General features: G+C 45.7%; 1 protein-coding gene across 5 annotated transcripts in view; it reads left to right on the top strand.

The window, feature by feature from the left end:
- The first annotated feature begins 436 nt into the window (after positions 1-436).
- Positions 437-14309, top strand: part of DEPTOR (DEP domain containing MTOR interacting protein) — a 130147-nt gene continuing 116274 nt past the window's right edge. The window contains exons 1-2 of one of the 5 annotated variants that reach the window (XM_075920181.2): positions 437-1099; positions 1568-1659. In XM_075920181.2, the coding sequence (XP_075776296.1) occupies positions 1574-1659 (86 nt within the window). In that variant the 5' untranslated portion in view covers positions 437-1099; positions 1568-1573. Of the gene's footprint in view, positions 1100-1146; positions 1395-1481; positions 1660-14309 lie in introns of those variants that run through there. The other 4 variants (XM_025178687.3, XM_014580813.4, XM_006137510.5 and 1 more) reach the window with 4 other exon arrangements.

Raw genomic sequence — 14309 nt, 5'->3', positions numbered from 1 at the left:
GAACATGTAAGAAATTTAAGTTATCTGACTATAGCACTTGACATTTGCCCCCCCCCCCCATGTGGGAAATTTCTGTGACCTTCTCTCTACTTGTTGGGATTTAGCACCCCCTTTTGACTGGAACCCCCTTTTGACTGGAAATGCAAAGAAAGGGGAATGGAGAGCTGTTTCTCATGAATACCCCACTGGCTTGCTGAGTGACCAAGAATACACAGTGCTAGAGATATAGGGCAGTTTGAATTACAGACTAGAGTGCTCAGAATTTGGCCTCAGATTCCTTGTAGCAAATATCCAAGACCAGCTGCCAAAGTACATTCTGTGCAACCTGAGAGGCAGCTGTACTTTCTGCCAGGTACTGGAACTCAGAGCACATTTGGCTGGGCACTTCTTTCTAGCTTGCTCTTTTCTTCTGACAGGAAAGAAACCTCTCTCCCCTCACCTCCCCCCATACTGAGTGAGGGAAAGCAACACTGGCTGCCCTAGCCTCAGAAGGGAAAGCCTGGGGTGATTTTGGAGGAGAATCACACTGGGAGCTCTGCACTGACTACTGGGGTCCAGGGAAAATTAGAGGAGTGTGGGGAGGGGGGATTTGGTCCTAAAAGATCAGTCTATTCGGCCCCCTCTCACGCACCCACACTCTTCTAATTTTCCCTGGACCCCAGTAGTTTTATTTAGTTGTTGTGGAGCAAGCCATGCAAGAAGGAAAAGCTCTGTGGAGAGTGAGGGCAGGAACAGCTGGAGTTTTCCTTGCAAGAGGGCGGGGAGCTGGGGAGGCTGCTTAGCGGTATCTTGAGTGCCCAGAGCACCTTGGCAGCTTGTGCTGCACCCTGCAGTCTCAAAGGTCGCTGATGATAAACATAGGGCCCTCTCTTCCCTCCCCTCCCCTCCTCCCCCTTGGCTGCGACGGCTTTGCTGTGGCAGTCAGGGGTTTTTTTGCACGCTGGAGGAAGCAGTAGCGAGCAATTTGCTAGACGGAGGGGGACGCTGCTGCCTTGGCCGGACCCGCTGCTGCAAGCTTGTGTCTCTCTCTGGCTGTGACACAATAACAAGGCAGTCGGTGGGGTCCCTCCAGAAGGGAAAGGTGACCTGCGCAATTAAGGTAAGGGAGAGGGAGGCGCGGAGCTTCTGGGAGGCGCTGGCCGTGCCCCCCTGAAAGAAGCAGCCGGGGAAGGCAGGCTCTTGCAACGGGAGCAGAAGGCGTATTTCCTTTGAGCTGTCAGAAATAAAGCGCGTGCCTCGCCGCAGGGCTTGGGAGGCGTGTTTTGGGCAGCGCCGGGCAAAAGGGGGGCTGCAAAACGAAGAGCTTTGCAGCGCCGGGAAACCTAATCAAACGGCCTGATCGATGGGGCTTGGTTAACCCGGGGCGCAATTCCCTTGTGCGCGGCAGGCGAAGGGTATGCGGGGTTCCTGGGTTTGCAGGGGAGGGAGGGAATCTGGACTGGGCTCGGGGTTTCATGTGTTTGTGTTGTCACTTAACCCAGCCGGCTGAGCACGTGAGACCAGCCCCGTCCTGCAGTGCTGAGAGCCGCAGCCTCCCTAACCCTGTTGTGTTGTGTCCGCCCGGCAGGCAGCGATGGAGGAGGACTTGGACAGCATGCAGCAGAAGGCTGCTGAATTGGAGCACATGGCCGAGGTCTTACTGACTGGGGAGCAGTTACGGTAGGAGACGGCTCCTTCCTCCCGCCCCGCACAAACGTTACTACAGACTCGAAAAGGAGAAACGGACTCCTTTGCTCCTGTATGTAAGGAAATGGCTGTCAAAGAGCCATGTTTTGGCTTCACAGGGGCGTGAATCTGGACTGACTCCATTGAAATCAGCGGCTCAAATTTTACTCTCGGTTGCACAGGTGCAACCCGATTGGCTCTGATTCTGGTCTCTCTTCTGATTTACACCAGTAGAACGCCACCGATGTCAATCGTGTAAAGGGGTGTAAGTGGTGAACCGCAACCTTTGCGATCTTGTGTGCCTCACTCGCTCTCACAGGAGAAGTCCCGTGACATTTTAAAGACTTAACAGATTTATTTGGGTTGCTGGGCATAAACTTTTGTGGGTAAAAACCCCTTGGTCGAATGCATCTGACAAAGTGATTTTGTTCCCACGAAAGCTTATGGCCAAATAAATCTGTTAGTCTTTAAGGTGCCATGGTGTTTTTGCAGATATACATTCGGACGTCTCTTAAAAACGGAATTATTAGTGTACACACATCTTTCAGACCTGCTAAACCTCTCATTTGGGATTAGTTGTTGCTCACCCTCCTGCAAATGAAGGGTTCCACTTAGATTCTTAAAAACTCCCACTTTTAGCTTGACAGCTGGTCAGCACTGCTGTTACAGCTAGGAATTGGGCTATATATTCATAGTACTGCAGACACTGGATAATGAGTTATCCCCTGCAATATTTATGGATGCAATATTTACAGTCCAGGGGCAGCTTTCTGTTACATTCTGTTTAGGGTCTTCTAATTTGGTCATTGCCATGATAGTTAAGGATTCTGGGGAAGGTGACAGCAAGCCAGCAAAGGGGGATTTAAAAGGAAACAGCTGAAGAGGAATAATTTAAAATCAGATTTTTATAAACTTCTGTTCTAGCCCTTCAAGCATGATGATTGGTGCTGTAAAAATGATTAAGTTAGATGATGGATAGAATAGGTCTTCATTAAGATCCAGGGTTTTGCAGTCTCTTATAATAATGCAGAAAGACTTTGGGTGTAACACTGTTCTTTTTATAATAGATGTTGAATTTGCTGATCAACTTCCTGTGTATTATACACCATAAAGAAGAATATTTTAAAGTTTCCAAATTCTCTCTATAAATCTGTGGCTAAGGAAACACAGAATATGGTACATTAGTGATATAATTAGAAAGTGGTAACAGAAGTGTTTGGCCAGAAGTTCTTAAATTATTTGCTGAAAATTTGAAAGTGCAGGTTTAACATTTTCCATTCAGAATTTTGAAAATATTGCTTGATCTGGGAGCTATTAAGCTGAGAACCAAAGTTTCTTTATTTCATCTTAATAGAAGTTAAATATTCAGACTAACAAAGTTATTGGAAGTTGGACCTCTACAGTCCAGACTTCCATAGTCTGGCAACATCTGTGTCTGGCAGCCCTGTGGTTGCTCCCGGGCTGGAGCGCTCATGGGGAATAGTTGGGTACTGCACTCAGCAAATACTGCCCCACCCTCCTAGAGCTTCCAGAGCACAGTAAATAGCTCATTTGTGGTGCTCAAATTCAGGGAGTGAGGGGGATGAGCAGGGATGGGAGGGGGAGGGGAGAGATACTCAGGGAAAGTGGGCAGGGTGTCTGCAGAGCCCCTGGGGCTGAGCTCCTGGTCCCCCAGCTGTGGGCCTCTGCAGCTGCCCTATCTCTTCCCCCAAGCTGCACCCCTCCCAGTCCCTGCTCAGTCCCTTCTGCTGCTGCTGGAGCAGACCTCCACAACCAGAGAGCTTGGCATTGACCTCCCTTGGTCCAGCAGATTCCCTGGTTCAGCAACCTGCATTAAGATCAGTTTATATTTTACGTTTGTTTATGCCATTGGCAGTTAAACTATGAAAAAAATAGTACTAAAGCAAAGTGTTTAGGAAACCTTTTCAGTTTTGAGCTGCTACCTTAGAAGACATTTTCATGGCTAGTAGTTGGATTTTGGTTACTTATGCTGGCCAGCTCCTCAGGTGGCTTAAACTGGTGTAGGTCCAGTGTCAGTGAAGCACTGCTGACTTGCGTCAGAAGAAAATCTGGCCCATGGACTTGAGTTCTTATTCTAAACTGATACATATAAATTTTCTTAGCAATTAGCTTAGGAATCTTAGCTTCCGCTGTTAGGTTCAAGGTGCTTAAGTGCTTAAAGAGGCAGATACGAATTAGGCAGCTAGGCTGTCTTGAAAATGCCACCAGAAGCTTCTCTCTGGTACTAAGCACCTAAATATGTTTAAAAGTCTGGCCCTTGGAGACTCACTGAGTCTCACTGAGATTCATCTCTATTCCATTAAAAAAGGATAGAGAATAAAATAGAAAATATCTTATTGCCTCTATATAAATCCATGGTACGCCCACATCTTGAATACTGCATACAGATGTGGTCGCCTCATTTCAAGAAAGATATATTGGCATTGGAAAAGGTTCAGAAAAGGGCAACATAAATGATCAAGGGTTTGGAACAGGTCCCATATGAAGAGAGATTAAAAAGACTTGGACTTTTCAGCTTAGAAAAGAGGAGACTAAGGGGGGGGATATGTTAGAGGTCTATAAAATCATGACTGGTGTGGAAAAAGTGAATAAGGAAAAGTTATTGACTTATTCCCACAATAGAAGAACTAGGGGGTCACCAAATGAAATTAATAGGTAGCAGGTTTAAAACAAACAAAAGGAAGTTTTTCTTCACTCAGTGCACAGTCAATCTCTGGAACTCCTTGCCAGAGGATGTGGTGAAGGCTTGGACTTTAACAGTGTTCAAAAAATAGCTAGATAGATTCATGGAGCTTAGGTCCATCAATGGCTGTTAGCCAGAATAAGTAGGAATGGTGTCCCTAGCCTCTTTCTGTGGAGGTGGGTGACAGGGGAGGGATCACATTAGGATTGCCTGTTGTGATCCCGCCCTCTGGGGCATCTGGTATTGGTCACTGTCGGCAGACAGGATACAGGGATGGATGGACTGTTGGTCTGACCCGGTATGGCCATTTTTATGTTCTTAAGAGGATGGAAATTATAAATATTCATTCTGTAGTTCTGGCAGAGTCAGCCACCTCCCTGGCACTCATGGCCAGAGATGTTGCTGGGCTGCTCTGCCAATCATGTCCCTCTCAAAAGGCTTCTTAAATAAACACTGCCTGTGCTTTTCTTGTCCATTCACCACCATTTTTCCAAGTTTATTCACATAAACAATGCTCTAAAATAAAATAGTCCCAACACACAGTCTATCAGTCTTATCATGTCGTTCCTAGGCTTTTCCTGCCTTTAGTGTCTATAGGGAAGCAATACAAGCCTTTCTGATGGAGCCTGATCCTTCCCAGCATGCTCCTGTTCACCATACTACTCCCAGGCCTTCTGCCTGCGGCCTTTCCTGCTTGGCCGCTCCCAGGTCAAAGTCTCAGGTTTCTACCTCTAAGCATCCAAGCCCCTAGATATTAATGTTGCCTCCCCTTTAGGATTGGCCTGGCATCTCCCAGAATCAGCATTAATCTTCTGGTGATTATTGAAAGCAATCCTGGAGGATTTAATAGAATACTTTAAGAACATTACAGGCAGTCCCCGAGTTACGCGGATCCGACTTATGTCGGATCCGCAGTTACGAACGGGGCTTTTCTCGCCCCGGAGGACGGGAGCGGCGGGACACCCAGATGCACCGCGGTCCGCTGCCCCCGTCCTCCAAGGTGAGAAAAGCTGCTCCCCGTCTCCCTGGTCTGCAGGGAGACGGGGAGCAAAGCCTTGGAGCACGCCCGCAGCGGGACAGCCCGGGCGCGCTTGAGCTGTCCCCCTGCGGGCGTGCTCCGCGGCTTTGCTCCCCGTCTCCCGACCAGCAGACCAGGGAGATGGAGAGCAAAGCCTGGGAGCATGCCCGCAGTGGGACAGCCGCGGCGCGCCTGGGCTGTCTCGCTGCGGGCGTGCTCCAAGTCTTTGCTCCCCGTCTCCTTGGTCTGCTGGGAGACGGGGAGCTGGTCTGCGGGTGTGCTCCAAGGCTTTGCTCCCCGTCTCCCTGGTCTGCAGGAAGACTGGGAGCAAAGCCTTGGAGCACGCCCGCAGCGGGACAGCCCGGGCGCGCTTGAGCTGTCCCCTGCGGGCGTGCTCCGCGGCTTTGCTCCCCGTCTCCCGACCAGCAGACCAGGGAGATGGGGAGCAAAGCCTCGGAGCACGCCAGCAGTGGGACAGCCGCGGTGCACCTGGACTGTCCTGCTGCCCAGGGAGACTGAGCAAAGCCGTGGAGGACTTGGGCGGTCCCGCCACCCCCGTCTCCCTGGTCTGCTGGGGGGGGGGTGCAGCTAGTGCCCCCCTCCCCCCCAGCAGACCAGGCTTTTCTTGCCAACCCGGCAGCACCCCAGCTGATCTGCCCCAGGCGTCCCCAAGTCAGCTGCTGCTGAAACTGACCAGCGGCTGACTACAGGAAGCCCGAGGCAGAGTTGCTCTGCCCCAGGCTTCCTGGAATCAGCCGCTGATCAATTTCAGCACCAGCTGACTTGGGGATGCCTGGGTTTCTTAAGTTGAATCTGTATGTAAGTCAGAACTGGCGTCCAGATTCAGCCGCTGTTGAAACTGATCAGTTTCAGCAGCAGCCGACGCCAGTTCCGACTTACATACAGATTCAACTTAAGAACAAACCTACAGTCCCTATCTTGTACGTAACCCGGGGACTGCCTGTATATTATGTCACGTTAGAGAAAAAAAAGTCTCTCAGAATAGCTTCAGTCAAAGTTGACAACCCTACCAGATATCAGTGTTCCTTCCAGGAGCTTTTCTTACTTCTTGCAGATTCCTGAGTGTCATCCTGGATGACTTAGGATCTCACACAAGCCCTATAGATAGCTACAGTTTTCTCCATTTGCTGCAACTTCCTGCTCCTTTTATACTGGAATCACCTGATTTCTCTCAGGTGAGATTCATTCAGTAATCAGGGCTGGCTTACCTCCAGGCTCTGCAGGCCATGAAGCAAGCCATCCTCCTATGGTAATAATACATTACTTATTTTCACTAGAGAAAATAAAGACAGTTTGTGTCCTATAAATCAGCGGGGGACATGAACGGAAGGATCCAACCTTATCAATCAGACTGAAGGATTGGAGACTAAGGTTATCTCTGAATTTGTAACTCCCTCTGGTGCAAATATCTGTTTCTTATATTTTTCACTGTTTAGATCTTCTGGGCAACAGAATAGGGTTGTTAGTTGCACTTCTTGTTTCAGAAAATAGGAGCTTTAAATATACCAAACTGGCTCGTAGACAAGTTTTGGCAAATAACATATTTGTGGTTTCCTTTTCTTTTCCTATATAAAAGAAGTACTGTATATAAATATTAATGCTAAATGTCAACTTGCCTCATTCTCAGGCTCAAAGAGGAAGAGAAATGTATGTACTTATAGGATAGACAGAATGATGCTAGAAAACTACTATACACATATTTTGAAGTAACATACTGTAGTCAGTTCTTATTGATACTCACAAATATTACATAAAACCTTAGAGAGAATGGTTAAATAATGATTTAGTGACTGGAGATTATGTGTATACGGTATGTAGGTAAAGTGTGGATGAGCAAATGCTACATATCTCGAGATGACTGTACTTCAGGAGTGTGGGGGGGAGGGGAGAATGAAAACACAAGAGGGGTGTACAGGGTTATGTCAGAAAAATCCTATGAAACTTAGGCATCTATAATTATATTTTTATACTATTTGTAAATCAAATCAGTGTGTGTGACTTAGTTCATATATCTGTAATATCTTGATTAAAAATTCTTTGTGGATATGTAAGGTGATGGTGGGACATGCCTTTATGAGATAGAATAATAAATGTTTTTAGGATCCAGTAGTCTCTACTTCATTTAGAAGTAGTCAATAATGCATGCATGACGAATGGCAGCGTAGGTCCTGAAGAAATCATGATCTCGGGGGAAGGAAACCTAGAGGAACAGTGCAGAGGATCCAGCCTTCTACAGCACTCGAGTTGAGAAGCTGCAAACCTGTTTCCTCACTAGTTTCTCAATGCATCTCCAGATAGGCAACTATGTGAACTATGTCACAGGATCTTCTAAATCAAGATGGATTTCTTTGAGGGAAGGTATCGGAGCCTAGACATTATATGATTAGTTATTGTTTGGACAATATTAGTCAGGTTTAGAGAAAATTAATAATTAGAATATATAGCTGTATTAATAAATAAAGTCATAGCATTGAAAGGGACCTCCAGAGATTAGAGAGTCCAATCCCCTGCACTCATGGCAGGACCAAGCACCATTAGACCATCTCTGACAGGTGTTTGTCTAACCTGCTCTTAAAAATCTCCAATGATGCAGATGTAACAATCTCCCTAGGCAATATATTCCAGTGCTTAAACATCCTGAAAGTTAGGAAGTTTTTCCTGGGCTATGTCTACATTCGCGGCTTCTTGCATGAGAAATATGCAAATGAGCAGAGCTTGATAAACTATAGAATCTACTCGCCCATGGCGAGTAGATTTCAGCCGCGCGCACCCTTCACCGGCGGCGCACGCATGCACAATGCGGGTCTTGGGCATGTGCAGTAAGGGGCTGGCGAGTGGTTTTCACCACTGTTTGTCAAGCCCTGCAAATGAGGCTAAGCGTGGAATATTGCCGAGCCTCATTTGCATACCTAATGAGCTGCCATTTTTGCAGAAGAGGCTCTTGCGCCAGAAGGAGCTGTCTACACTGCCCCTTCTTGTGCAAGAAAAAACCTCTTGCGAAATGCCGTTCTTCCTGAAAAGTAATTGGCGTAATGGCATTGCGCAAGAGAGTTTTTCTTGCGCAAGAAGGGGCAGTGTAGACAGCTCCTTCTGGCGCAAGAGCCTCTTCTGCAAAAATGGCAGCTCATTAGGTATGCAAATGAGACTCAGCGATAGTCCTGCAATGAGGAGTAACAGTAGTTCGAATTAGGAGCTTTAATTCAAACGACCTAGTCCGTGCCGCATGTAGCCGTGAGCAGGTAGTTTGAACTACGGGGCATTTAAAAATGGCGGCACCCGGGAACATGCAAATAAAGCCCGGGATATTTAAATCCCGGGCTTCATTTGCAAGTTCGAATGACTACACTAGCCACCCTGGTTCGAACTAGGATGGCAGTGTAGACATACCCTAAGTGGAGTACTTTGCATTTGTTCTTACTGAATTTCATACTATGTGGTACCTCAGACCATTTCTCCAGTTTGTCCAGATCATTTTAAATTTGCATCCTGTCCTCCAAAGGACTTGCAACCCCTTCCAGCTTGGTATCATTGCAAACATTGCAAGCGTACTCTCTATGCCTTTATCTAAATCATTGATGATGTTGAACATAAATTGTGCCAGAACTGATCTCTGCAGAATGATTGTGAACCATTGATAACCAATCTCTGGGAACAATTATCCAACAGTTATATACCTGCCTAACAGTAGTTCCATCTAGGATGTATTTCCCAATTTTATTAATGAGAAGGTCATGTGAGACTGTATCAAAAGCTTTACTAAAGTCTGGATATACAACGTCTACCATTTCCCCCCTATACACAAAACTTGTTACCTGCAAAAAAACCTGTCAGGTGGGTTTGACTAGATTTGTTCTTGACAAATCCATGCTGACTGTTACTTATCACCTTATTATCTTCCAGATATTTACAAATGGATTCTTTAATTATTTCCTCCATTATCTTTCCTGGTAAGCTGACTTACCTGTAATTCCCTGGGTTGCCCTTATTGCCCCTTTTGTAGGATCTGTTGGTTAAGCCAGGGTAGTCTCTTGCCATGCAAAGCTATTTGTGTCTAGAAACACTGTTAAAATGCATGGATATTTGTATTTTGTTTGAAAAATACCCTGTGATCAAATAATTGAAGATTAAGTAATAATTGTGCCTGTGAAATTAGGCCAGAATTAACACTGCACAGCCAGCCTGGATTTGCCATTTCTTGTATACTTGGCTCGTCACCCATTCTCTCACTGCAGCATTTTTGGTGTGGTAGTTTTTTTGTTTTTCTTCCTGGGCAGGGGGCATCTGTGGGTTTATGATACGTTATCATGTGATGCTAGGGTTGCCAACTTTCTGACCAAACACAACTCAACACCCCAGCCCCTTTTTCTAGCCCTATTACGCTCACTCAACCCTCCCTCCTTACGTCATTCACTCTCCCCCATCCTCAGTCGCTCACTCATTTTTACCAGGCCAGAGAGTGTCCCTTTTCAACCAGGCATTCAGTTGAAAACTGGACACCTGGTCACCCTATGCCCATTAACCCCAGTCACAGACCAGGACCCCATTGTGCTCAGTGCTTCACAAACACAGAACCAAAAATGGTCCATACACATCTTGTCTCCCACACATCTCATCCGATATGCTAGCTACCTGACAACTGATGGCAGCTGAAAATGTCAGTATTAGGATTTCACTGAAAAGAGAGACCCCTTATGAGGCTGAGATTCCTAGGGAACTGAGGTAAGATTCAGCCTGGACTCCAGCCCCTCCTTATTCACTAATTGCAGACCCATCTTTGCCTTCTAGAAACAGGCACACAAGGCCCAGATAGGTGGGAGTCTGAAACTGCAGCGAGTGGCGGCTCCCAGGTGTAGCACTTCAGTGGTTGTCTCATAGTTACCAGGATGGTTGGGGACTGGGAGCTCTGTGCACAATACTCTGACAGGAATTCCCTCTCCTGGTTCCCACTTCCACAGTCACATCATCAGAGCTGGAGACAATAGTAGAGAGTTTTGAATGCATGAGGTGAGAATAACACCATGAAACTTGGAAGGAGGTGGATTGGCCTCCGTTCCTGGATTGATTGACAGTGATCAGGGACTAGTCTAGGCATTTCCTCTTCTTGGAAGAAATATCCTGGTCCCTGTAGACCCCAGTCTGTTGTGGAGTGCAAAGCCCAAGAACTTTTAACGTTTAATGTATAATTATTATTTTGGGGGGAAAACTGTGTTCGTTGGAGGGCTGGCACAAGGAGTAGGAGGGCCAAGGTAAAGATGCAACAGCAAGGCAGAGTTAGTTTGTGTGCTGGGTTCAAGAAGTGTACCTGGGCTTCCAGGAATTGTACACTCTATAGCAATGATGGGCTACCTTTGCTAATGAGCGGGCCACATTAGTGGCCCTACTTCTTAGTGGGCCGCAAGACTGTTGCAACTAGGGATGTGAAGGACTAGTCAAAATGCTTATCGGATAGTCGACAAGCTTGTTGGCTAATTGCTCACTCCCCTTTGCTGTCTCTATCAGAAAGAGGCAGCAGGGGGGAGGGAAGAAGGTGGTACTTCAGAACAGCAGTGCCACGTGCAGCTTGGGGCACATGGCACTGCTGCTTTGAAACGCCGCTATCAGAGCCTGGTGTCAAGCTCCTCCCGGCATTTCAAAGCGGCAGAACCGCACGGAGTCTGGGAACAGCTGGGGGATATGGCGCTGCCACTTTGAAATGCTGCGGGAGCCTGGAGTCAGGCTCCTCCTGGCATTTCAAAGCAGCAGTGCCACATGGAGCCTGGGATCAGCTGGGGAGTTCCCCACCTACACTTCAAAGGCGGAAACACCCTATTGAATACTCGATGCAAAATGCATCGACTATTCAATTAGTCAATTACCCGCAATTTAACATCCCTAGTTGCAACCAGTGTAATCTCCCAGGATAGGATAGTTTTGTTAACTACACGCGTGTACCTAGAATTTTCAGGGTATGCAAATTGAACCATAGCAGTGCTTTGATTGGATGCAGGGGAAGCACACAGCTCTCATGGTCAATGTATGCAGTCAGCACTCAAGTCACTTAGGGTGTGTCTAAACTGCACCAAAACTCAAATAAGATATGCTACACAAATTTGAGCTACACAAATTGTGTATCTAATTTCAATGCTATTTCGAAATATCTTGTTGTTTGGTGCTTTCTATACAGCACCAAATTTTGAAATAAAGCATTATTCCGGAATGTCCCTTATTCCTCGTACAATGAGATTTACAGGGACATCGGAATAGCGAGCTGAATAATGGGCTTTCTGGGAAGATGCAGGATAGTTATTTTGGGATACACCAGTATCCCAAAATAGTATTGCAGTGTAGACGTACCCTTAATGTGCTCTAGCTTTATGCATCACTTTACTAATACTGGTAGGAAAAAAACCTGTGTGGATGGAAATCAGCAGAATCTGGCAACCCTCCATGTGGTCAATGGTAAGTAAACAAAATATCTTGCAGCCCAGACATAGAACCCTGATAGGCTGCAGGTTGCCCACCACTGTTCTATAATAGCACCCCAGAAAATTGACTGAAAAAAAAGCCTAAGTAAACATAATGTTAGCTTGCAAGGTTAATAATGTCAGGAAATGCAAAAGTTAAGATCTCTACAGAAATACTAACTTCCATCTGTGCACTATTTTTTATTCAAATTTTTCTTTGCAGAAAGAATACACAGCATTAAAGCTGTTCATTTAGGCTTTTAAATAGTGTATGATACTACAAATTAAACATGATCTATATTGCTTTCCTAGTTATATCAGTGTAACCATATTTACTTCAATATGTACTGGATAATGTAGCCAAGATTATTTTACTTTAGGGACCTTAATTTTAACATTATTTTAAAGCTCTTCAAAAACATTAACTGTGTAATCCTGCCATATTACATAAAAATGATATTTCTTTCATATACTCTGCTTTTAAAATATTTAGTTTTTTCCCTCAAGGTCTCTGCAATTTTCTTTAAATTTAAATATTAATCAAATTCATAAATACTTAAAGTTTTGCTATGCATGTGGGATGGGGAGGGGTTGAATTGTGTATTAAAATACCATATTTTCCCAAGCATTCAAGGATAAATCTCTGCAGCAAGTTATGTTTCTGCACAGTAGCAGAGACAGCAGCCAAATGAAAGTGAGTTTAGATCTAAAGAAAAATACAATATTTGAATCTGGACAGTCACACTCTGCCATGAAAGTGCTATTGTGCATTGTTATGGGTATAATAATATGAAATCCTGCTCTTTCATGTCTGTGAAACTCAGAAACAAGGAGGGGGAATAAGATGCCTGGACGGGGAAGGATGACACAAAGACACAAAGGTTGTCAGCAGGGAGAAACACAGGAGATCCAAGAAGGTTTGAGATAAAGAAAGGTATTAATATTCAGATGCGGTAAGACAGCTATTTGTATAACATTAGAGAGATTTGGGGTAGGAGAGGAGATGGCAACCCAGAGAGGAAAGAAGCGCTGCTGCTGTTTGGATTGGTAACTGATATACCATAGCTACCTCTAATAGTTGGCAATGCTGCACTGACAGAGTGAGTGGAGCTTCACTGAACGAATGAGTGGAGGAGGGAAAGCAAAGAATGTTCCACCGCAGAGAAATGAAATTAGTCCTGTTCACCAAAGAGAGAAACTCATACATTTAGAGCAGGGAATAGGTTACAATTAAAATTTACCTCAGCAGAGACTCTACACAAATAATCAAAGAGTTGTAATCTAGAATTTGGCTTTCTGTAACATTAAGCAAAGTTGTAATAGTTGAATGACTATATGAAAATAGTTGCACTAAAGGTGCAAGAGTCCTATTTATAAGGCAAATCCTCCCTCCTCTCCTGCACCAGACCAGAATGTCTGAGCTTCGTGAATCCACCACGTGGACCCGAGGCAGGGTTGGAATGATGACTGCAAAGCAGCTCTGAAGCTTCAGTTACCACTGCTGCTCTTGCACCCAACTTCTCAGAGCGCAAAATCCTGTGGCTGTGCTGCCATTTGGACCCTCTATCCTTGTCCCTCTGCCTCAGGGTCGGCTTTAGGAAGTGAGGGGCCCAATTCGAACAGTTTCAATGGGGCCCCGGCAGCCAGGATTTTTTGTTGAGAAGAGCAAAAAAACAAAACAAAAAAACCACACACACAAAAAGAGTCACAGCCCCTTTAAATCCAGGGAAGCCACCGTGCTCCTCCGGGGCCAACGCCCCCTCCCACAGTGCACCCAGCACGCCGCAGAGCTGTGGGAGGGGAGCAGCCAGAGCAGGGCTCTCTTAGGCACGGGGCCCAATTTGGGGGAATCAATTGAATCAGCCTAAAGCCTGCTCTACTCTGCCTTACCAAGGCTCCTCATTTCCACCATTACTGAACAAGGATAAAGAGGGAGGCCTCGTAGAGCTGGGCTCATTCTGCACCCTTGTGTGGGCTCCACAGATCCTGGTCCTGCTGGCTCAGATGGGTCCCTCCACGTTTGAGGCAGAGGCAAGATTTGCTTTGGAGGGTACATCTACACTGCAAAAAAAAAAAAAAAAAAAAAAAAAGACCCACAGCACCATGAGGACAGTCACTCTTTGAACACACAGAATTTTCAGATTCCACTTTAACAGTTTTTAAAAATAAGGTAGATCATGAAATCCAGCATGTGGTATGGTGAGATAAATTGGCCTTTAAATCACATTGAGCAAAGGTCTTTACATACAAGCATGTCTGACATCTCTCTTAGTCAAGGTCTCTATTGTATCTTTCCACTGTATGCTTTACAGGTTATAATACAAAAGGTGGGCGCAAATATTGACTTTTCCATTTAATAGGTGCTGAAAACTGCATTGAATGAACCCTGTAACTAGTTCAGCATAGGCTTCCATCTTATAAAAACTCAACTTCAAAGTGTAAGGTTTCTTTCAGAACT

This window comes from Pelodiscus sinensis, chromosome 2 (assembly GCF_052426305.1).
Source record: "Pelodiscus sinensis isolate ZL-2025 chromosome 2, ASM5242630v1, whole genome shotgun sequence".
Classification (NCBI taxonomy): Eukaryota; Metazoa; Chordata; order Testudines; family Trionychidae; genus Pelodiscus; species Pelodiscus sinensis.
Note: the sequence above shows the minus strand (reverse complement) of the source record. Positions and strands in the feature narration are given on the sequence as shown.